This window comes from Hibiscus syriacus, unplaced genomic scaffold, assembly GCF_006381635.1.
Source record: "Hibiscus syriacus cultivar Baekdansim isolate YM2019G1 unplaced genomic scaffold, ASM638163v2 tig00112503_pilon, whole genome shotgun sequence".
Classification (NCBI taxonomy): domain Eukaryota; kingdom Viridiplantae; phylum Streptophyta; class Magnoliopsida; order Malvales; family Malvaceae; genus Hibiscus; species Hibiscus syriacus.
In genome coordinates, this window is record NW_024063349.1 from 807707 (window position 1) to 834096 (window position 26390).

Here is a 26390-nt window from a genome sequence, read left to right on the forward strand (position 1 = left end):
GTAGTCATAAATAAATATAATAAATAATAATTTATATTTTTTTCAATAAATTATTTTAATATTTATTTATCAATATCAAAGAAAATGGTAGTCTTAATACAACTGGATGTCTTATTCTGGTATTTTAAAATTAAATATTATAAAAAAATTATTCAAATTAATATTTATTAATATCAAATAAAAGAGCTGTCTTAAGGCACCTAGAAGTCCTTTTCCGATATTTTTAAATAAATAAATATTTTTTATATAATTTTGAAATAATAGGATTATAAATTAAATATATTTTGAATTTTTAAATTTTAATAATAGAGACAATTTATAATTAAAAAGTACCAATTTTGGGCGTTGTAGGGGTGTTAATCATTCCCTAAACGTAACCGACCACGAATCCCTTTTTATTATTAAAAAGAACAAATTTTTAGTTATAAACGCAGATCAGTTCATTTTTTAATTGATGTTTTCTTAAAACTCTTTTAAAAAATAATTTTTAGGTATTCGACCTACCTGACCCAAAAGGCCGATGGCGACTCCCAAATAATTTTCAAAACCATTTATTCACATCAATTTTCCCGCCAAATAAGTTTTTCGTGCCCGGACGAAAACCGGTTACGACAGCTTGGCGACTCCGCTGGGGACTGGTCAAACTTTAAAACCAATTATTAATTGTCTCTATCAATTAGAAAATTAAAAATTCATATATTTAATTTTTAATTCTTTCTTTCCAAATTTTTACATATATACTTATTTATTTTCATAATATTTATATGTTATTTAATGCTTTATTTTCAAATATTAAATTTTAGAGGTTTGAACATTTCTCCTCACACACAACACTTGCATTGCATAACATAAAGCTCTATAATTGAGTTTGTCCCTTTTAAGTGGGAGTGAAAGCGACGTCTTCGTGAGAATTTATTCTCCGTGTCAGACCTAGCAAGTAACTTTCGGGGTTCATATGCTTTATGTTTTCGTGAGAATTTATTCTCCGTGTCAGGCATAGAGAAATGTATCCCCTCGAATTGAACTCGATCCACTTTAGTCTGTGATGGATTAGGATTGAGGGTTAACAGCCCAAGGGGGCACTAACAAGGACAATTCGGGTACCTTTATTCTTAGATCTAAAACCTTGCATATAATAAACCCTAGAAACTCTTCCGATCTAAAGCCATGCCAAAATTTTGTCCAAAATAGGTATACACACAGGAGAGAAATGAATTCTAAACTTTCCTTTATTTATTTTCTTACTGATTAAATTACATGTAAATTTAAATTATTTAAATTATGAAAAAGCATGTTTAAATAAAGATATTTAGGTAGATATTAATATTAAATTTCTCTTATGTAAACTAATTCATTTCTTTTGTGTGTTCTTTATTTTTCTGTTTACATAGCATCATACAGGATAAAGGCATTGATCCTCGTGTTAATGTCTCATTGGAAAGCTTTCATCCATGGATAAAAAGTGCTCAAATCAAATAATTCTAAACTCAGAAGTAAGACAGTGGGCTGAGGACTTACAAAGACAAGGAGGAGACAGTCTGCAGGATGATTATGTATCTGACTTGGCCAGTTATGCTCCAGTTTCGCTAAAAAGAAATGATATGCAAGATTTGCGAGGCATTTGGGAAAGTTGGGATTCAAACAAAAAATTGCAGTTTTATCAGACTTACGGAGACATCCCATATTTGCTCTATGTCGAAGTGGATGATGAATTACTCAGAGCCCTAATTCAATTCTGGAATCCAGGGTACAATTGCTTCACTCTCAATAAGGAGGACTTGGTCCCTACTATTGAAGAGTACACAACTTTGCTACATATAGAAGGGGCTTTGGAGAATCGAATCTATTCAAAATCAATTAAAACTCAACCCTTTCGAGTTAAATTAGCAAAGATTGCCGGGGTACGAGAAGAATGGGTGGCATCCCGTACAAAACAAAAAGGCGAAAGCGAAGGCATTGCTTGGACCAACATTAAAGAACTTATTCAGAGTCATCCAGACACTAAAGTACGATTCGATCTTTGCTCTGGGTATGTATGTATGGTCATCTTCCAAAAGTATTGGGATATGTTGAAGCTGCAGTGGTAGATTGTTTGAACGCTACAAAAAAAGTAATCCTGTTCTGTAATTCTAGCAGAGACTTTCAGATCATTAAATGTTTGCAGAAAGCTAGGAGGTGGACGATTCTCAGGGTGTACCCAGTTGTTTATTAAGCTGCAGTGGTAGATTGTTTGAACAGCTACAAAAAAAGATTAATCCTGCTTCTGTAATTCTAGCAGAGACTTTCAGATCATTAAATGTTTGCAGAAAGCTAGGAGGTGGACGATTCTCAGGGTGTACCCAGTTGTTATATGTTTGGATCCGTAGCCATTTCTGGAAGACATAAAATGTTTCATACCGACGTTTTAATACGTATTACTCACCATTAAAAGAATTTCTGGAGCAAGAATGGCCGAAAGAAATTAAGAAAGATATGTGGATTAATGCCTTTCGAAATCTGCAAAGCAATGACATTGTTTGGCGAGCCCCGTGGCAAATCCAAAGGGAATTCTTTTACAAATGTGGTGATTACAATTGGATAATGCTGCTCGGATTATGGGGAGGAATTGGATATGCACCACTTCTGGTCATAAGACAGTATGAAGGTCGTCAATTTGTACCTGTTACCGCTGGATTACATTCATCTGAGTTCGCATTCCACAGCAAAAATTATAAAAGAAATATCATGGAAGCTGTTACAGCTTGGAAAACAACTTTTTGTATCCGAGCTAAAGCAGCAAAAGAAATGCTAACTCCTGATTATGAGGAATGGAGATCTGTCAGGAAAAATGAAAATATTCCTGTACCAGATCAAAATGAGGATATCTCTATGGAAGATCGCATTAAGGTGGTTCCATCAGAGATTGAAATCCTGAGAGCTGAGTTTGAAGCAGAAAGAGAAGGCTGGTCAAGAGAATTAGAGCAAATGAGACGATATAAAGCTATGTTGGGTGTTGATATTGACTTTCATTCATCACAATGTGCAATGTTGAGAGAGAAAACAAAGTAAAAGTTGATGGTGAATTTAGAGCATTAAAGAAAAATTACCAAGAGTTATATAAATCCCGGAAAGCATCAGGACCAAGCCAATCAACAGTACAAATGACCAGAGAATTGAACATCGAGAAAAGTCGAGTTGAAGATCTGAAAGGAAAGAATAGCCGTCTACTCAAAAGCCTTGAGAAAGGAAAGCAAAAAATGGAAGATTTTGAGGTTGACAGAAGAGAGCGAATTATAAAACACAAGGCTGAACACCGCGAGATCATGAATGAAATGCAAAGAGAAAATGATCAAGCCAAAGATTTAGAAGAGATGAAGAATGACATCTTTGATAAATTTGAAGATGAGAAAAATATCATGTTCAAGGGATTTGAATCTGAAATGAACCAGCTGATTGCTGAACTTGAAGTCAGGGGCCAAAAGATTGAAGAGTTCAATATTGAAAAAGAAAAATGGGAGCTGGAAAGAAAGAATTTTAACACCAAACTTGAGGTAGAGCAAGAAGTGGCTAGCAATTGGATGCAAAGATGCAGAAACAAGAATGTTCAAATCCAAAAGCTTAATCAAAGAACGCAAGAAGCACGAACAAAACTTGAAGAATATCTGGATCAGTCTAGAAACAAAAACTCAGAGTTTAACGCTTACATTTTGCAACTTGAAGAATCATTATTTCAAGAAAAGGTTCGTCTAGGACCTAATGATCTCAAAGAAAGTAATGAGGAAAGTGCTTCACTGCGAAGACGCATTAGAGATCTTGAAAAAAATTCTGTACAATTGCCAAGTCAGAATCACTGAGTTAGATTAAACTCTTGAAGGAACTAATGAACAATGGCAAAAGTCAACTGATTTCTATGTAGAAAGAAGTGAAGAAAGAAGTAATATGGTATTCGAAGCCATGGTACAAATGAGCGAAGTTGCTAGATATGTTGGGGAACTAGCTGTTGAAGCTAAAATAATTGAGCATCACGTTGATCCAGTTTCTAAGTTTGGAAAGAAGGTGTCATGGTTAGTGAAAGAAATTATAGAGCTTAATAGGAAAGCTATGCCTTATCTGTAGTTATGAACTATTATAAAGAAACTTTTGTATGCCGATGAAAGTTGTTCTATGACAGTTAACTTTTTGGGATCAATACCTTTTTGCATACATGCATTTTGCATACATTCATTATTCATTTCATAATTTTCTTTACGGATATTTTTTATTAAGATAAAATTCATTAATTAAAATTTGGAAAAAATAATATCAAAATATTTTTCAATCGCAGTTATTCTGGCCAAAAGAGAAATACAACATCACTACGGTACTAGACAAGCTACTAAGAGAATTATGGAGGATAAAATACAACATATTGAGGAACAACATAATAAAGAACAAGCAGAAATGAGGATGAAGCTGGAGAAAATTGAAGCCAGTATTGCAAATTCACAAGACAGCATAATGCAAAAAATAGAAGACATGTTTAAAAGGCAGGCTATCATTGGAAAAATGCATGAAAATCCTGTATCTTTCGACCAAGAACCTATGTATCCTCTAGGTTTTCCACCAGAACCAATTTATCACTCTGGTACTACACCTATACAAATTAATGCTCGCACTTCAGTATTTCAAGAAGCCAAATCACATGAAAATTGACAAGTGGATCCTGCATCTTCAAGCAAAAATCCACTTATATCAGATGTGAAAATAGGGGATTTTAATACTGAGCATTTAATCCCAGATTTGAATGAGCTGAATGAAAAAGAAAAATTAAATGAAGAATTGACCAGACAAATCAAGAGCTTAGAAGAATGAATGAAATCTGTGGAAATAACTGAATCATTCTATGGGTTTGACGCTAGTGAGTTGAGTTTGGTTCCAGACTTAATCCTCCCCATCAAGTTCAAAGTTCCCGAATTTGATAGATATGATGGTACCACATGCCCTTCATCCCACATTACTATGTTTTGTCGCAGAATGGCAGGATATGTGAAAGATGAGAAATTGTTAATTCACTGCTTTCAAGATAGTTTGACAGGACCAACTTTAAAATGGTATACTCAATTGACCAAAGCCAACATTAGATCCTTGAAAGATCTGGCTAAAGCATTCCTAGAGCAGTACCGCCACGTAATAGACATGGTCCCTGATAGATGGACTCTCCAAAATTTGGAGAAAAAGAATAACGAAACGTTCAGACAGTATGCTCAGAGATGGCGTGACACAGCAGCCCAAGTTCAACCACCTTTGTCAGAGAAAGAGGCCACAGTAATATTTGTTCATACATTGAAAGCTCCTTATTTAAATCATCTAATGGGGAATGCAACCAGAAATTTTGCAGATTTGGTCATTTCTGGAGAACTCATTGAAAATGTCTTGAAAAGTGGCAAAATTAATCAAATGAGGGTCTAGTTCCAAAGACCTATGTACCGGAAAAAGAGAATGGAGTCAACAATGCAAACTCTTACAACAAGGATTCATCGAAAGTGTTACAATAACCCAGCCAAGGGTTAAGAAAGAGGAAACAAACACTAATCGAGCAGAGTCCAGAGGATCTCGAAAGGAAAATGAAAGGTTGTCTTTTACACCTTTACCAGTACCATATGCTGAGATCTATGATTCACTGTTAAAAGCATATGTCATGCGGCCCTATCCTTTGGTTCCTATGCAACCACCATTCCCTCCATGGTATGATGTAAAGGCACACTGTGTTTACCATGAAGGAATTACGGGTCATTCTATTGAAAACTGTTTAGCATTCAAAAGGGTGGTTCAAAATTTGATCAACACTGGAAAGTTGGAATTCAATTCACCATCTACATCAAATCATCCATTGCCAAATCATGGAGATAAAAACGTGAATGCAATTCAGGAAGAGAACAGAAAGAAAACAAAAACTGACGTTTCTGAAATTAAATCTCCTTTTGTTTGGGTATTTCAACAACTCTCTTTAGCTGGTATAATTCCACAACAATTCAGGCCAAATCATAATGAAGGCAAGAATTATTGTGAATATCATCAAGAGAAGGGGCATGAAATTCAACTATGTCTTGAGTTTAGGGATTTGGTGCAAAAATTGATGAACAACAGAGAAATAGAATTCTTTGAAGAAGAACCAGGGAAAAAAGAAGATGATGTTTGTTCATCAGAGGATTCTAAACCTAGTCAAAGAACAAATGATCATGTGATCATTAATGTGAAATCATCTACGCTGATTCCTACACCAATAAAGCCGAAAGTAGTTATCACCACTCCTCTACCATTTCCATACAAAGATACCCGCATGGTACCTTGGAATTATACTACCAATGTTTCAATGGTAGGAGGATCTGTTTCTCTAGAAAAAACGGAATAGAAAATACAGAGTTTGGGTTCGACGTCTGAAGCAGTGAGTGAAGTCGGATTCTTTACAAGAAGTGGGAGATGTTACTCTCCCGAAACATCCAATGCTTCAGAACAAGTGAAAACAAAAGGAAAACCCATGGTAATACCCCAAAAGGTATTTGATGATGAATCCCCTCCAGCATTCAATGAGCCTGTAACAGAAAAACAAGCTCAAGAATTTTTGAAATTCCTGAAAGATAGTGAGTATAGTGTGGTTGAACAACTACACAAACAACAAGCGAGAATTTATATTCTTGATATATTGATGAATTCAGAAGCACATAGAAATGCTTTGATGAAAATGCTCAATCAAACATTTATCCCTGAGGATATATCTCTCAATAAACTTGACAGAATTATGGGACATATAGCCGCTGACAATTACATAACGTTCACGGATGATGAAATACCTGAAGGCGGAATGGGGTCAGTAAAAGCTTTGAATATCACGACACATTGTCATGGTCATGTGTTGCTAGGAGTATTGATTGACAATGGATCCGCTCTCAACTTGATGCCTCTAGTCACACTTCAAAGAATGTCTGTGGATAAATCACACATGAAGAGTTATCAGAATGTAGTGCGAGCCTTTGATGGTACTCAAAAAGAGGTGCTCGGGAAAATGGAAATACCGTTGTTAATTGGACCAGTCGTGTACAATATTGACTTTGTGGTGATGGACATCCACCCTACATATAATTGTTTATTAGGGAGGCCATGGATTCATTCAGCAGGAGCCGTTCCTTCTTCATTGCATCAGAAATTGAAATTTGTTGTTGATGGACAACTAATATGTGTCGGAGCTGAAGAAAAAATCATTACGTCCGTAACAAGTGATGTTCCATATATTGAAACCAATGATGATGCTCTTGAATGCTCTTTCCGAGCTCTTGAATTTGTAAATGCAACCTTTATTACGGAAGGAAGCAAAATTCCATATCCCAGATTATCTGATTGTACCAAGATGACAGTACGACAAACTTTAGGCATCGGAGCTAAAGCTGGGAAAGGTTTAGGAAAGAATCTTCAAGGGATTTTAGTTCTTGTAAGTATAAAGATGAAGAAAGATCGTTTTGGGCTTGGATTTAAGCCCAATTTTCAGCAAAAGAACAAAGAGATGAAAAGAAGATGTGAAGACAGAAATGCAAGGTTGAAAGGGAAAGAAATCCTTTGGGAACACATGTTTTTCCCACAGTTGAAGACCACATTCAGATCAGGGGGAACAATTAATGTAGAACAACAGCTTGTTGAAGCCTTTAAAGAAGAAAAGTTGACGAAAGATCAAAACATAGTTGAAGAAGCTATGAATGGATTATTTATCAACATGATCATGAATGACAACAAGACTGGCAAATACTTGGATAGGATTTGCCCATGTTTTCCTGGAGAAACACTCAACAATTGGACCACTGAAGATCTTCCTATAGTTTTGAATATTAACGCAGAGTAATATTCAGAACTAATCTTTATGTTTAGCTCAAAAGTATGAAAACTTTTTGTTATCTTGTAAAGGAAATTAGGTTAAATATAAGAAATTTTCTTTAAATTTTTCATATGGCAATCATTCTTTACATTTTCTTATATTTTTACATTTATTTATTTCATAAATTTACTATATTCTTTCGAAAATGTATCCGACTTAAATTTGCAGGTGTCACCATGTTAATAGCATGTTTATTTCTAAATTTAATCAAGAGATAAATTTAGAGCAGCCCATATGTCTGGAAGAAATCAATGGGTGTGAGGATGAACTGGAATGTGATGTTCCTACTGAATTATTAAGATTGGTAGAAAAAGAAGACAAACAAATTCTACCCCACAAAGAAGAGATTGAAACTGTGAATCTGGGAACAGATGAAGAAATAAAAGAGGTGAAAATTGGTACTACTCTGACAATCCAGATAAAACAAGAATTGATAAATCTCCTTTAAGAGTTCAAGGATATCTTCGCCTGGTCTTATCAAGATATGCCTGGTTTGAGCACAGAGATAGTAATGCACAAACTTCCAATCAATCCAGAATATAAACCGGTCCAACAAAAGCTCAGACGAATGAAGCCAGAAATGTTGTTGCATATCAAAGAGGAAGTAATGAAACAGATTAATGCAGGTTTCCTACAGGCAGCCAAATACCCAGAATGGGTAGCCAATATTGTTCCCGTACCAAAGAAAAATAGGAAAGTTCGAATGTGTGTGGATTACAGAGATCTCAACAAAGCTAGTCCGAAAGATAGCTTTCCATTACCCCACATAGACACATTAGTGGACAATACTGCAGGACACGCATGGTTTTCATTCATGGATGGCTTTTCAGGATATAATCAGATAAAAATGAATCCTGAAGACATGGAAAAAACAACATTTGTAACCATGTGGGGCACATTCTGCTATAAAGTGATGCCATTTGGATTGAAAAATGCAGGGGCAACATATCAAAGAGCCATGGTAACTTTGTTTCATGACATGATGCACAAAGAAATTGAAGTATATGTAGATGACATGATTGCCAAATCCCGAACTGAAGAAGAACATATTCAAAATCTGAGAAAGCTTTTCCAGAGATTGAGGAAATATCAATTAAAGCTTAACCCCGCTAAATGCACTTTTGTGGTAATTTCCGGGAAACTTTTGGGATTTGTGGTCAGCAAAAAATGAATCGAGATTGATCCAGATAAAGTAAAAGCAATTCAAAATCTTCTACCACCCAATACAAAAAAAAGAAGTTCGAGGCTTTTTGGGAAGATTAAATTATATATCTCGGTTCATTTCTCAATTAACTGACAAATGTGATCCAGTGTTCAAATTACTTCGAAAAAACAATCCTGAAGTCTGGAATGAAGAATGTCAAGAAACTTTGGATATTATTAAGAAATATTTATCCAATGCCCCAATTTTAGTATCACCAATGCCTGATAGACCATTAATTCTCTACTTGACGGTCTTTGAAAATTCAATGGGATGTGTACTGGGACAGCATGATGAATCTGGAAGAAAAGAAAAAGCTATTTATTATCTGAGCAAGAAATTTACTGATTGTGAAATTCGATATCCACCAATACAAAAATTATGTTGTGCCTTGGTGTGGACTACTCGAAGACTCAGACAATATATGTTATACCATACTACTTGGTTGATATCAAAACTTGATCCTTTGAAATTCTTAATGGAATCACCAGCTTTGACAGGCAGAATGGCTAGATGGAAAATGTTATTATCTGAGTTTGATATTGTATATGTCAATCAAAAAGCAATAAAAGGAAGTGTCATAGCTGATTTTCTAGCCAGTCGCGTATCAAATGATTATCAGCCTTTGAGTTTCAATTTTCCTGATGAAGATTTGTTGTGCATATCCATGAATGAAGAAGTCAGAACAAATGATGCATCTGCATCTTGGAAGCTTTACTTTGACGGAGCATCCAATGCTTTGGGACGAGGAATCGGGGCAGTGTTAATTTCTCCAGAAAATATTTATTTATCCCTTTACAAGTAGACTGGAGTTCTTTTACACCAATAACATGACGGAATACGAAGCTTGTGTCATGGGATTGAAAGCAGCTATAGAAAGAAAAATCAAACGTCTCAAGATATATGAAGATTCATCTTTAGTGGTGTATCAATTACGAGGAGAATGGGAAACAAAAGATCCCAAATTGTTGGAATACCGAAATTTTACCCTCGAATTAGTGAAAGAATTTGAGAGAGTTACCTTTAATTATCTCCCTCGAGAAGAAAATCAAATGGCAGATGCTTTGGCTACATTAGCTGCTATGTTTCAGGCAACTAAGAAAGTTGATATGATGCCAATCAAAATGCAAGTATATGAAATTCCTGCACATTTTTATAGTGTGGAAGAAGAGGTAGATGGTAAACCATGGTATCATGATATCCTGCAATATATCAAAAATCAAAGTTATCCACAAAATGCATCTGAAATTGATAAAAGAACCTTGAGAAGAATGGTTGCTGGATATTTCCTTGATGGAGAGATTATGTATAGAAGAAGCAATGATCAAATGCTATTGAGATGTTTAAATACCAGCGAAGCTAGAAGCATCATTGAAGAAGTACACAGTGGAATATGTGGAACACATGCAAATGGTCTTTCCATGGCCAGAAAAATAATGAGATATGGATACTATTGGGCTACCATGCACACATATTGCATTGATTATGCAAGGAAATGTCATAAATGCCATATATATGCAGACAAGATTCATGTACCCCCATCTCCTTTACATGTAATGACAGCACCCTGGCCATTTTCTATGTGGGGAATAGATGTCATTGGAGCAATCACACCAAAAGCATCGAATGGACATTGCTTCATCCTTGTGGCAATTGATTATTTTACCAAATGGGTTGAAGCTACTTCATATGCCAATATTAAGAGGTCCACAGTCTGCAAATTCATAAAGAAAGAGATAGTTTGCCGGTATGGCCTACCAGAAAGGATCATTACAGATAATGCTCTGAACCTGAACAACAAAATGATGACCGAACTTTGTGCACAGTTTAAGATCAAACATGCAAACTCAGTGGCATATCGTCCAAAGATGAATGGGGCAGTTGAAGCAGCAAATAAGAACATCAAGAGAATCATTACAAAGACCACTGAAACTTACAAAGATTGGCACGAGAAGTTACCTTTTGCTCTATACGCATACCGAACTACTGTTCGAACATCTACTGGGGCAACACCTTTTTCTTTAGTCTATGGGATGAAAGCAGTCTTACCAATTGAAGTTGAGATTCCATCGCTTCGAATTTTGAGAGAAACAAAATTGGATGAATCTGAATGGATCCAAGCTAGATTTGATCAATTGAACCTTATTGAGGAGAAAAGATTGAAAGCTATTTGCCATGGACAGATGTATCAGAAACGGATGATGAAGTCTCATGACAAAAAAGTACATCCAAGAGAATTCCAAGAGGGTGATCTAGTATTAAAAAAGATTTTGCCTATACATAAAGATTTCCGTGGGAAATGGATGCCTAATTGGGAAGGGCCATACGTTGTGAAAAAGGCCTTTTCCGGAGGAGCGTTGATCTTGGCAGAAATGGATGGAAAAATTCTGAGAAATCCAATAAACTCGGATTCTGTCAAGAAATATTATGCTTGAAGAGAAGAAAAAAAAGAAAAAAAAAGGGGTCAAGATGAAAACCCGCAAAGGGCATCTTGTAACCAAAGGAAGGATTTGAGTTGAAAACCTGAAAGGGCGGCTCAAATGCATATCGATATTAGGCATCTGGCAATTGAACCCTCTTAAGATTTTGACAGTTTGGGAGAAATTTCACATCTACAAGCATTTTGACAACGTTTGAGATCTTCCAGACAAAAGCTTACATCATTACTCTAAATTGTGTCAATTTGATTAATTTAGAAGTACTTATGCTAATAATTTGTTGAGACATTTGAATTTTTATCTATCTTATGCTTGTCATAACTTTGAATACAATTCTATCTATTTCAAGTTCAATTTATTTGAGATTCAATTTATTTTCGAAAATTCAATTTATTCTTCTATGAATTAACATAATTTTGAAATAAGTTAAAGATTTCTGAATATCACTTTATGTTAATACTTTTAAATGCATGGAATACAAAATAAGCCAATCATCATCATCATAAATCCATGAACAAGTCATTATTTGCACTCTGGATATATAGGGTAACATTGGTTACAGTATTCCAAAAGTTGAGGATGACCAGTTTTACTGTTAACTAAATTGTTCCATGATTTGAAAAGAATGGGATATATTGGAACAACAGAAGAGACAACTGTCGTAGCAGTCATTGCAAGTAAATGCACCAACAAAAATCTTCAAGCCCATCACAATGATGTTTATTTCTGCCAATAAGGTTGATTACGCTAGATACCACCGACAACAAGGTCGAGTCCGTTAAAACTACTCATCAATTGCTCCAACCGATCATCATTCAGTTCTTGCACATCTGTTTTCAAAAGTATGCCAAGACAGTAAAAGGCAACTTCTGCATCATTAATCCCAGAGAAAAGAGACAGGACATTGATACCACCATGGAACATGTCTCTATACAGATCCTCGTGTATGGTTTTTAGGGAAACCTAGAAGCATTTCCACCTCATCAGGTTCAAGTGGAGCAACTTTATTCCTTCCAACCCATACTAGATTCCATTTTCAGCACTCATCAAGAACATACTTCTAAACACTCGAATGTGGCTCATTGTCATAAGCTTTAAGAGCCTTACAGATCCTTTCTGTCAATTTGACACTTCCTGTACATGTTTATAAACAGTTCAAATTTGTTCTTGGATTCCAGGAAGGCCATCATTTCTTTGTTAATGGAAAAGCATCAGCACATGGAGGAAGCAGAATAAGAGAAAATATGTTCTTAATTGGCAAAATTATGAATATAGCCCTTTTCAGTATAACAACATGAAAACGCTTCGAATCTACAAATTCTGGCTCTACATCGAATAAGTACTGTGATATCCCAGTCCAAACATTAACTGGAACAAGTGCAATGTGCTCATAGCATCTTCTGGAAGTGTTCTTTGAGTTATCTGATCTGGTTTGGTATGGACTACAGAACCAGTTATTGAAATTGGAAGAAGAATGTGCTCATAGTATCTTCTGGAAGTGTTCTTTGAGTTATCTGATTTGGTTTGGTATGGACTACAGAACCAATTATTGAATTTGGAAGATGAATGTGCTAATAGTATCTTCTGGAAGTGTTCTTTGAGTTATCTGATCTGGTTTGGTATGGACTACAGAACCAGTTATTGAATTTGGAAGATGAATGTGCTAATAGTATCTTCTGGAAGTGTTATTTGAGTTATCTGATCTGGTTTGGTATGGACTACAGAACCAGTTATTGAATTTAGAAGATGAATGTGCTCATAGCATCTTCTAGAAGTGTTCTTTGAGTTATCTGATCTGGTTTGGTATGTACTACAGAACCAGTTATTGAATTTGGAAGATGAATGTGCTCATAGCATCTTCTGGAAGTGTTCTTTGAGTTATCTGATCTGGTTTGGTATGTACTACAGAACCAATCATTGAAATTAAAAGATGAACTGCATAATCATCTTCATTAAGAAGATTCTTTTCAAGCTTCTTCTACTTATTTCTTTCCCAAAAATCATAGCCCAAGTTTCGCCTTTTCTTGTAATTGGGATCATCGCATAATGGCTTCCCATCTTTTACCGGAAGAAATGTGTCAGTAACCTTAGCCATTTGAGCAGCACATATAAAATTTGTCAATTCTGCAATTGATGAATATGGACCACATCTCTTCATGGCTATTGAAGTTTCAGCCTCTGAGAATCCCATTTTTGTCAAGTATAACAGTTTATTCTCCTCATCAGAATCTGTGAAATCATCTTGAAAGGTCACTTCATAATCAGATGAGTTGTTATCAGAATCAACATGTTGCATGAATGCAAGCTTTTCAAGAGCCTATACTATTGAGTTTTATTCTCAAGAGATTTTGTGACATTATATCTACATCCACATTTGTCAAAGATGATAGATTCTCTGATTTGAAGAAGAAAGATCTATTGGTTTTTTACAATTGAAGAAATACACAATTCACCAATCTGAAATCAAATAACTTAACATTCATGCATCATATTTAGGTGTTTGCAAAAATAGGTGCATTTTCATTCATTTTCATCCATGTTGAATTTTTAACAGGAATTTCAAAGATTTTAGCAAAAATTCAAATCCATCATTCAATGGATCAACTTTTCCAGTTCGAGTTCATAATGAGAAGAACTCATCTGAAGAAAAAGTTCATAATAAGAAGAATTTGTTCAACTTTTGCTCAAATCCATCATTTGATGGTTCAGCAGCGCCAGAGAAAGTTCATAATGAGAAGAACTCATCTGAAGAAGGAAGAAAAAGTTCATAATGAGAAGAATTTGTTCAACCTTTTGCTCAAATCCATCATTCAATGGATCAGCTTTTCCAGTTAGAGTTCATAATGAGAAGAACTCATCTGAAGAAGGAAGAAGAAGTTCATAATAAGAAGAACTTGCTCAACTTTTGCTTGAATTCATCATTTGATGGATCAGCTTTGCCAGAGAAAGTTCATAATGAAAAGAACTCATCTGAAGAAGGAAGAAAAAGTTCATAATGAGAAGAATTTGTTCAACCTTTTGCTCAAATCCATCATTTGATGGATCAACTTTTCCAGTTAGAGTTCATAATGAGAAGAACTCATCTGAAGAAGGAAGAAGAAGTTCATAATAAGAAGAACTTGTTCAACTTTTTCTTGAATTCATCATTTGATGGATCAACTTTGCCAGAGAAAGTTCATAATGAGAAGAACTCATCTGAAGAAGGAAGAAGAAGTTCATAATAATAAGAACTTGTTTAACCCTTTGCTTGAATTCATCATTTGATGGATCAGCAGCGCCAAAGAAAGTTCATAATGAGAAGAACTCATCTGAAGAAGAGAGAGTTCATAATGAGAAGAACTCATCTGAAGAAGGAAGAAGAAGTTCATAATGAGAAGAATTTGTTCAACCTTTTGCTCAAATCCACCACTTGATGGATCAGCTTTTCCAGTTTGAGTTCATAATGAGAAGGACTCATCTGAAGAAGGAAGAAGAAGTTCATAATGAGAAGAACTTGTTTAACCCTTTGTTCAAATTCATCACTTAATGGATCAACCTTTACAGAGAAAGTTCATAATGAGAAGAACTCATCTGAAGAAGAGAAAGTTCATAATAAGAAGGGCTTATTCAACCTTTTGAATGACTCTATCACAGAAGGAAATAGGTCAACATCATCCCCAGCGAAAAGTTCATAATGAGAAGAACTCATCTGAAGGAAAAGAAGAATTTATTCAACATCTCCATATTAATCAAGTGAAGTCAAATAAAAAAAAACTTATTATCTTTTCGTCTTTGCTCTATTCTTTTTAACACAAGAATAAGCAAAGAGGGGCAGCTGAAGATACTCATTTTTTTATTTATTTATTATTATTATTATTATTATTTTATTATTATTAATAAATATTATTACAGGCCCAAATCAGATTGGATCGGCCCAGTTACAAAGGACCCAACTGGCCCAAACCCATCCGTAAACCCTAAACCCAGATTAGGGTTTAATCTCTAAACCCTAGCCGCATCATCATCACAGCCGTTGGATCTGAGAGATCCAACGACCCACACTCATCCAGCACAAACCCTAGGGTGATGATACCCTAGGGACACGTCCCAGCCGCTGCTGCTGCTTCCAGAAGACTCCACCGCCACACCAACGTTCCAGCTTCCACCACGTCTACCGAAGACTCCAGAAGGCCGGCCGTAACCGCACACGTCTCCCCCAAACGGTGAGTCACCACTGGAAGTCTGGTGACTCACCGAAGAACCCCTTTTGGACCGGTCTGAAGCCATCACCGGTGGTGGCTATAAAAGCCACCGAGCCCCTGCCAACAAGAAAAAAAAAAGAGGAAGAACGGAGAACAAAAATGAAAACCAACAGAGAGAACAACCAAAAATTGAGAGCAAAGATACAAAAAAGAAAAACCAACTCACCACAACTAGCAATCAAACCAAGAAGAGAGAATGAGGAGTTTACCTTACCAGAGAACCCCAAACGACGCTGGAAAACCAAAAATACCGAAGGTATTTTCCTTAGATCTAGGAAAATCCCTAACTTTTTAGGATAAAAGAATGGTGAAATCGGGTTTAGGGTATTTAGATCTTTGGTTTGGGAATTTTTGGTGTTTTTCGACCACCGGAAACGGTGGCCGGCAGTAGTAATCACGGCGGCAGACGGGCGCCGCCCGGTAACCGGCTTCCCTCCGATGAGGGAAGCTAGAGAGAAGCCAGAGAATTCTGGCTCTCTCTCTGTTTGAGAGAGAAGAGAAACTGGGAAATGAGGGCTGGCCCTTCGGGCCAGTCGTTTCAGGCCTTAAATAGCCCTTCCCAAACGACGTCGTTTCGGGGAGGGCTATTTGTGTAATTTTAATTGTTAAATCCCGTCCGCAGCCATTCTAACTTGTAACTCTTACATTTTAGTCACTAAATCGAGTTTATAATCATTTTAATTCAGATCTTTAATTTTAATTTTATTTATTTTAGTCCTTTATATTAAAATAATATATTTAGGGTAAATAACAGATTTAGTCCGTTAATTTTAATAATTAATATTTTAATCTGAATAGTATGTTTTAATTTATTTTAATCTAATATCCGAATTTTATATAATTTTATTTTAATCACTAAATTAATAAATAAAAAATAGCATGTTTAATCCCTATAATTTTGATTAATTATGAATTAGGTTTTTAATTTTAATTTTACTATAATTTAGTCACTAATTTTAAATGTTTTCATTTATTTTAATGCTTTTAAATATATCGTTCTAATTGTATTTTTATTGTTTTAATTTTACTTGTTTATATATTTAAATATTTTTATTATTATGTAGTCATAAATAAATATAATAAATAATAATTTATATTTTTTTCAATAAATTATTTTAATATTTATTTATCAATATCAAAGAAAAGGGCAGTCTTAATACAACTGGATGTCCTATTCTGGTATTTTAAAATTAAATATTATAAAAAAATTATTCAAATTAATATTTATTAATATCAAAGAAAAGAGCTGTCTTAAGGCACCTAGAAGTCAGTTTCCGATATTTTTAAATAAATAAATATTTTTTATATAATTTTGAAATAATAGGATTATAAATTAAATATATTTTGAATTTTTAAATTTTAATAATAGAGACAATTTATAATTAAAAAGTACCAATTTTGGGCGTTGTAGGGATGCTAATCATTCCCTAAACGTAACCGACCACGAATCCATTTTTATTATTAAAAAGAACGAATTTTTGGTTATAAACGCAGATCAGTTCATTTTTTAATTGATGTTTTCTTAAAACTCTTTTAAAAAATAATTTTTAGGTATTCGACCTACCTGACCCAAAAGGCCGATGGCGACTCCCAAATTATTTTCAAAACCATTTATTCATATCAATTTTCCCGCCAAATAACTATTTCGTATCCGGACGAAAACCGATTACGACAAGTTTTGCCGACATGATAATACTAATGGACTTCATTAATACTTACAGTACTCTGTGGACTCCAATTCTCTTCAGCTTTCTATTAAAAGATCACTTATAAACTATAAATCAGACTCAAGCGATGTGAAAATATATATACGAACGCATAAAAGGTATCTAAATCCAATATGAGGGTTCAAAGTAAGGAATATCAACAATATAACAGATAAGTGTCATCTTGATCAATCGTGGCGATGTCAAATCAACATTTAGATAAAGATAAGTGAAAATAACTACAAAAACGATCGAAAAACGTATAAAAAGACATAAGAAAACATGTCATAAAGACAAATGAAAACATGTCATACACGCAAACTTATTGAAAATAAAAAAACAAAAGAGAATAAATATGTAATATAAGAGAATAAAAGAACAATAAAAAATATTGACGGTCTATAATTAAAATTAAAATTAATGTCACATCCGATCAACAAAGATAAAAAAAAGGATAAACAACTTACCAATTTAAAAAAACTATGTATCAAATGAATATTTCCTCATCTTAAATAGGGTGAATTTCGTGTTTTCTTAATTATTGATAATATATATTTTACAAACATCATTATTCAATAGAAATTGAAACGTTGTCTGAAATTGGAATGTAGGTAGTGACAAAAGTGTATAGATAAGGGCGTGGGTGCACATGAGGGTGGGTCAACCCAATCACTTTCCAAGGTGGCTCAATCCTCACTGGCTCACTGGATCACCACTGACACACCCACAAAGCAAACAATTTAGACAGAGTTTGAATTGGAGGAGTCAGTGACTGAGTGGTGACACATGAAACCACGCATGAAGCCGATTGGATGGATGGATGGAGGGGAGTCAACAATGTAATCGTATTCTTTTAAATTTTTATATAATTTAAATTTTTATATTTTTTATTAACAATTTAATTTTATAATTCTTAAAATTTCATAATTTCGTGTCTTTAACTTTTTTTATATAAAATTTTAAATTCACAAATTTTAATATAAAATTATATATTTGTATCGACAAGGAGAGCGAGGGGCCTCCCGTAGCCTTAACAACATGTCCCCAAAACTCCCGAAACGATTTCTCAGCTTGAGTTCCATCCACGCACGTGTAGGCTTGTAAATGAACTGAACGTTCAACAAACAATTCATGAACCGTGCGACGGGAAGTTCGTTTATGTGCGTTTATTTATTAAATGAACGAACATAAACAAGATTTTTTGTTCGTTTAATTAAATGAACAAACATGAACAAAGGTCTCGTTCGTTCATTTACGTTCGTGAACGTTCGGTTATGTTCGTTTGGTTATGTTCGTTTATGTTCGTTCGATTATGTTCGTTTATGTTCATTCATTTATGTTTAACACAATCTTCTTAAATCAATTTTGGTGACCAATTTGTAAGTATCTTAAAAATATTAATCTGATATTCTGATGACCAACTCCATAATTAACCCAATTTTATTTGGAGATTAAATCAAATATGTTAACCTGTGAAGCACCTCGCACTTATATTCATTTTCCCCTTTTTTTCTCCAAACCTTATTGTTCACTGGAGAGTGGAGACGATCTCTGAAAGATTCAAAACAAGTTATATTATAGTGCAATATGAAGTTTTACAGGTCTGTTTTCATCTTTTTCTCTGTTTTATTTGACTTAATAATTGATATGTAAAGTTATTGTGGTATCTTCACATCTAAAACTCAAGAAAATATAATACTTCTTTCTAGAAATAGATGGGAAGATAAATGTAAAAATCGGAAGTATATGAGCATCAGTAAAAAGAAAAATATATAGAATTTGCCAGAAAACAAAACAAAGGTTTCTATGCAATTTCTGAAAAAGAGTGTAATAGCGGAAAATGATTGTTCATATGTAATCATGAAACACTAAGATAAATGTTATAGCGTTAAATTAAAGTCGTGTGAATCATTTAATATCTTTAAAAGATCGATCAGAATATTTGATATCTTCAAACATTTCATCACTACTAATAAGCTCTTACGCTATTTATCACTGTAGATTTGGTTGATTTGCATTGTCGACTATTTTTCATGAAAGAACAATGGAAGATAGGGTCTCCAACGTTTATGTTCGTTTATGTTCGTGTTCATTTATGTTCGTGTTCGTTTATGTTCGTGTTCGTTTATGTTCGTTTATTTATTAAATGAACGAACATGAACAAGTTATATTCCTTAATAAACGAATATGAACAAAAAAAATTTTGTTCGTTTATGTTCGTGTTCGTTTATGTTCGTTTATTTATTAAATGAACGAACATGAACATTTCTTCGTTCGTGTGCGTTCGATTCGTTTACAGGCCTACGCACGTGCATTCTTAGCTGTACTGTCGCACGCCTTGCCCCCCTCGTTTTTTAATCACTTTGTAAAACTGCATTAAAATGAGAGGGCTTACAGAGGCTATTGGTTGAGGTTCTTTCTATTTTCTTCAAAAATGGCCCAAAGGCCTAAATGGTCCAAGAGACATGGGTCATGGATAGAGGCTATTAGCACGAATCTTAGTGAAATTCGGTGGTTAAAAAATTGTTATTCTTTGAGGTCCTAGGTTTAAACACCAAGAATATTAGGGATATGAGCGTTCAATGTTAAAAGGTTGATATTTATCTTTGAACATATACTATATTGTATTTATCCCAAATTAATAAAAAAATCTTATTATTGATTTTCTAGAGGCATAATTATCACATCAATCAACAATAAATCATCTAATATGATAGGATATTATATTATTAGTTAAATAATTCAAATTTAATAATATAAATAGCGAAAATTGAATTGAAAAATTATCTTATAATAAACTTTTATAATATTCAAATTGAATTAATCAGACAATGAATGAAGATGGAATCAACACCAATAAGTATGCATACTCACCATGACAAGCTGAGATGGCAGCGGCCAGTGAAAGGCTGGGTGAAAATCAACACACACACACAACGATGTTTTTTTGTAGTGATAAGGATGCAGTAATAGGGGGAGTATTCAGGGATGCTGAAGGCGGTTGGCTATTTGTTTTTTCCAAGAGCATAAGTAGATGTTTGATATTATTATCGGAGTTTCGTACTCTTAATGAAGCACTCAGGCATGCTAGGAGACTAGGATTCATGAAAATTGATATTGAGGTGGATAACATTGAAGATATTTGGGTGGTGAATAGAACCCCGGATGCATTGCACGATCTTGTTCTTGCAGATACGATTCGTGTGTTGTTTCAAAACGATTGGGAGATCCAAATCCGACGAGTTTCTCGCAAACAAAACTAGGTAGCGGATGTTTTGGCAAAATTGAATTGAGTACAACGTTTGGGTGATACGATATTTGATGTTCCCCCATCTACAATGACTATTATTCTCTCTCATGAAGCTTATGAAGTTGCATTTTAACTAATGTCTAGTTGAAGTAAAAAAAAAATCATTAGTTTTTTTATTAATCTAGAGTTATTATAAGAAAATATTTGTTCTAAAATTAATCATTTGATAATGAAAGTTCAAATACTCTTGCAGTCTCTTATGCTCGAATCTAAGATCTTTGAAGATAACAACCACCCCTTTAACCACTAAGATAATTTGATTTGTACATAGTTAATATAGTATTAATAACAACGCGATCATTGAATCATATGTTATTTTTTAATAAATTGATATTTTCCAATGAGATAAAGACATATATCACATCTTATATATTTATATTCAAAAGGAGATTAAGACATGAGAGAACATTAATTTAAAAAAAGTTTAATATAAAAAAATGTTCAAACTATATTGTTTTTTCCAAAATGGTGTCTAAACATTTTTTCAGTTAATAAATATGTCTAATGTTACAAACATTATCATTTTAGGTGTCTCGACCGTAACAAACGTTAAATTCCTCCGTTAAATTACAAGTGTCATGCTCAGGTAATTTTAAAATTTTCATTAAAAGAACTTAAAAAATATTAGATATATAAAAAACCCTAATTTCTCTAAAATAACAAAAAAAAATCAAATCCCTATAATTAACCCTAAACCTAAACCCTAACCCTAACCCTAACCTTACACAATCCATTGCCGTCCACAATCGCCATCACCCCGCCACTGTTGGCATCTTCCTTGTCCGCCTTTGTCTCTCTTGTCGTCGCGAGTGTCTTCGGGTTGTCTGGGAGTCATTAATTTTGAAAGTTTGGCTCCTCATGTAGCTATTTTGTTCATCGGGTGTTCGTCAGATTTATGGGTTGTAGGTCGTTGTGGTCAGTTGCTCGTTGGGTGGAGGTCCGATCGACAATAACGATGGAAAACAGTGGCAATGGGTGTGAATATATGGATTGAAATGAGGATTTTCAAAGTTTAGGAGATTTTTTTAAATTTTCAAAAAAATTTGGATTTTTAAATATATATATATATATATATTTAATTTTTTTATTTTAAATAAAATTTTTAAAATTATAAAAATGTGACACATGTCACTTAATAGAATATTTTAACGATTGTTACGGCTGAGGCACATAAATTGATAACATTTGTAACGTTAAGCACTTAGATTGCTCGAAAAAATTTAGTCACCACTTAAGAAAAACGATATAGTTTGAATACTTTTTTAATATTAAACCATTAAAAAATAACATATGATATATTGATTCACTTGTCGTCAATTGCTGCGAAATAAATGAAAACGTTATTTTTTTTTAAACAATGAACAAGAATATAAGTTAAGCATTGATGCTCTCCACTTTAAAAAACAATCTTTAATGTCTAGTGGGGGTCTCGAAAATCATTCTTCGTCAATAGGTTTATCACAACTTATCTTGACCAACGCATTCGTAACATCATTTTGCTCCCTTTTGATTAATCGGATTCGTATCTCCCAATTTCCTTAATTTCCTTTGAGAAGTTTTGTTATCATATCAATCTACGTGTGTCCTTGAGGAGGATTGAACATATTACGAGTCACTTTTGCTACTTCATTATTGTTAGTCTCGATTTCAAGCTTTCGGATATCCAATCATCATGTATGTTGAATGTTTCATACATACATTACCCATAGCTCCGCCGATAGAATCGAACAACTTCATAAGCTCTCGGTGAAACCGAAAATCCATTGTCTTTGTTCATCTCTAATGACTCCTCCCGCCAATGCATCTTGATCGTCGTCTTGTACGGCACAATCTGAATTAGCTTTTAACCATCCATCAGCAGGCTGTGACTAATAAAAGTTCTTGATTTCAGTGATCAAATTATAAAATTTCTAAAAGTTCAGTAACCATTAATAAATTTAACCTCAATATATATATAATCATTGCAGCCTAAAGTATACAAAAGTTGGTATTTAAGACCACGTTGACTTGGATGACTCAAACAAACCAATCGTAAGCATCAAGGGAACATGAATTTTCTTCCCTCCTTCCTTATTAAACGCTAAAACAAGTCTCCTTTTGTCTGTAATCTCATCTTCATTTTCAAACTACCCGTTCACACCACCTAGTTTCCCTTCCAATTTGCAATAGATCTTCCCTCGGTTTTTATTCTTCTTTTTGTGATTTTCAAACTAAATTTTGGTTAATCGTATGACTTGTTTCCCCTCCTGCTGCTCAGTTGCCGTGTTCAAACTTCTTTTTATAGAATTCAACACTGCTCTTCCGTAAATTCCAAGCCATTTTTTTCAGTTTTCTTGAGGATTGGATTGATGGGTTTTTCTAAAGTTTGTTAAATTTGGGAGCTTTTTCATGATCGATAGCCAAATTTCTGCCTTTACAAACAGGATAATTGAAGATGAGATCAAAGGCGTGTTTCTTCGATTTTGTCTTGTAGTTCGGATTATTTTGTCTTAATAATGGTCTGTTCCAGCATTGTGAAGCAGAATTTCTGTTTCTTTTGCTTTTATTGTCTTGACTGTTGATTATGATCCAAAAAAGTTGATTTTTGCTTGTCATAAAAGTGTGTTAAAGCCTAGGATGCATGATTCCTTGGAATTGTTAGAATTTAGAACCTTTTTCTTCCCTTTATTTCGTTTACTTGACTTTTCATTATGTATGATATTGATTTTTTTTTTCAACTCTTTGCCATGGATCTTTGTGAATTTGAGATTTCCTTGATATTTGTTGTTCATCGTGTTACGTAGGTTATTGTTTTTCTTCTGCAGAAATGTACTTTTTTCTTATGTACTCAGCTCTTGACTGTGCAGGTTGGGTTGATAATCTTTGTTTTGCATGATCATATCTCTCTCTTTCTTGCATCTGGATTTGCATAGTGGATCTTTTCTGTGTGTCTAATTCTTTGAGACTATGAAGTGTTTTACATTCCCCAATTGGCATAAAAAAGATGAACCAAAGACCCCCAGATCAGTTTCAAATCGGTCTATGAATTCTACATTCACCGATCCTGAAATAGCACGGTCTGGATCCGAACTAAATTCTCAGAATGTCTCAGGCATCAGCACAGAGTCCATGAGACAGTCCTCTTTTCCTAGCATGTCTCAAAGAACCAGCAATCTAAGAGTATTCACAGTTTCTGAGCTTAAATCTTCCACCAAGAACTTTAGTCGCTCTTTCATGCTCGGAGAGGGCGGATTTGGGTGTGTTTACAAAGGTTCTCTCAAGAGTCCTGAAGATCCATCTCAAAAGGTCGAAGTAGCAGTGAAACAGCTTGGCAAAAGGGGGCTGCAGGCAAGGTTCCTTGACTGAAAAACATATTGAAAGTTCCTATCTGAGTTATTCTGTCTTCTATGTATTCAACTTTGGAAATGCCATGAGTAGAGTGGTTTATATTATGAGTCTTTATACAGGAGACTTTCGATATTATATGCATCTTCACGTGTCTCAGTCCTATAGGAAACTGGTTCCATCCTTTTTTTTTATTTCTGGTGATCTTCCTTGTTGAGAAAATCTGCAGGGTTAATCCATATCCACTGATTTCAACTTGATTGCCTGGAACATTATTATGTGACTGGCAATAACGTGGCAGAGATAAATTCTCTAATAACAGGTTGAACTGGAGGCTTCAACTGCTCAATGAATTTGATGATGTACTAATCAAAATTGATGTTTTAGTCCAGTGTCTCAGTAATGTTATTACACAGATATGAGGAAAAGTGTGCGTTTTTCCTGAAAATTTTGATTGCATTAGCTCTGGTATTGCTATTACTGCATTTGGATATATTTTTCCGCGTTTTCTATTTAATGCCTATAATGAATGCATGCAAATTGCTGTAAAAATAAAATGCCTCTTGTGATTTTGAGCTGAGAATCAAGAACTCATACACTTAACGTCCCACCTTTTAATTGGCAGGGGCATAAGGAGTGGGTGACCGAAGTAAACGTGCTTGGTGTGGTTGAGCATCCGAATCTTGTAAAGCTAGTGGGTTACTGTGCTGAAGATGATGAAAGAGGAATCCAAAGGCTTTTGATTTATGAATATATGCCCAATAGAAGTGTGGAAAACCATTTATTTATCCGGTCCGAGACAACTCTTTCCTGGGCGATGAGATTGAAAATAGCCCAAGATGCAGCTCGTGGGTTAGCATACCTACATGAAGGAATGGATTTCCAGGTATGATGGTTTTAAGTTCCCATTTCAGATACTATTGGTATTGCATTGTAGTTATTAAATTCTCCCCCTGAAATCCCCTTCCATGGAGAAGGGCATTTTTACAACCAAAAAATTGTAACAGAAAACTTTCCGGAGTATTTTGTCTGATACTAACATCGGTTTGCTTATCGTATTTCATCGCAGATCATCTTCAGGGATTTTAAATCATCTAATATCCTTCTAGACGAGCAATGGAATGCGAAGCTGTCAGACTTTGGATTAGCCAGGTTGGGTCCTTCAGAAGGATTAACTCATGTCTCGACAGCGGTATGTTCAGGCAAAATGACCAACTTGAAATGTGTCCTGTTAGTCTGTGTTCACTTTGAATTTTCTTTTCATCTCTAGTAGGTTTCTTAATGGTTAAAACCTCCAAAAGTTTAATTTTTCATGGATGTCTGCATCCATTTTAAGATAAAAGAAGGATTCCCTTGGTAATCGAAAACACAACCAGGGTAATCTCAAATTACACGAGGAAAAAATGGTTTTAATTCTTTGTTAGGTGTTTAGTTTATGCAGTCAAATTTACTTGCTAGAGTCATGGTAGTACTTCAACATTTATTTATTCATCAATTCTTACATGCATCAAACTGGTGGTCTTCAATAGGTTGTCGGAACAATGGGCTATGCGGCTCCTGAATACATCCAGACGGGACGTTTGACATCTAAGATTGATGTGTGGAGCTATGGGGTCTTCCTCTACGAACTCATTACCGGCAGGCGTCCCTTCGACAAAAACAAACCCAAGAATGAGCAAAAGCTCTTGGAATGGGTAAAGCCATACCTATCTGATAGGAAATTCCAGTTGATATTGGACCCTAGACTGAACGGGAAATACCAACTCAAGTCGGCGCAAAGGCTTGCAGTTGTGGCCAACAGATGCTTAGCCAGAAACCCAAAGTCACGCCCTAAGATGAGCGAGGTGTTAAAAATCGTGAACCGTATCGTGGAGGCAGCAGGATCCGGCAGTCCAGAACCACCATTGAAGGATGTCTCTACAGAAACTTCAAGAGAACGTAAACGAAGGATTGTGGATTCCAGAAGTGAAAAGTTTGTTTGGCTATGGACTCCAAAGCTCATAAGAACATGTTAACAGCAGGTAACTTGTATGTATAACTTGAAAAAAGCCTCAATAGAGCTGTAAAGGTTTGTAGCATGAAACTGACAGAGCAATGCAGCGAAACTTCATATACAAGTACATGGATAAGCAATATATTGTCTCCTTTATTACCATGTATGAGACTGCTCTCGGACAATAGATGTGAACAAGCTCTATGATAGTGCAATTTGTTTGAGAACACATGGACCATTCGAAGTAGAATTCGAACAATGATTATTTTATAATTTTTAATAGATATGAAACTTA

General features: G+C 34.6%; 1 protein-coding gene across 1 annotated transcript; it reads left to right on the forward strand.

Annotated features, from left to right (window-relative positions):
• The first annotated feature begins 22906 nt into the window (after window positions 1-22906).
• Window positions 22907-26322, forward strand: LOC120180927 (serine/threonine-protein kinase PCRK1-like). The gene is made up of 5 exons (XM_039186198.1): window positions 22907-23212; window positions 23625-24105; window positions 24728-24988; window positions 25172-25294; window positions 25632-26322. Exons 2-5 carry the CDS (start codon window positions 23725-23727, stop codon window positions 26115-26117), a joined length of 1251 nt encoding a protein of 416 aa, XP_039042129.1. The 5' UTR covers window positions 22907-23212; window positions 23625-23724; the 3' UTR covers window positions 26118-26322.
• Window positions 26323-26390: the final 68 nt, after the last annotated feature.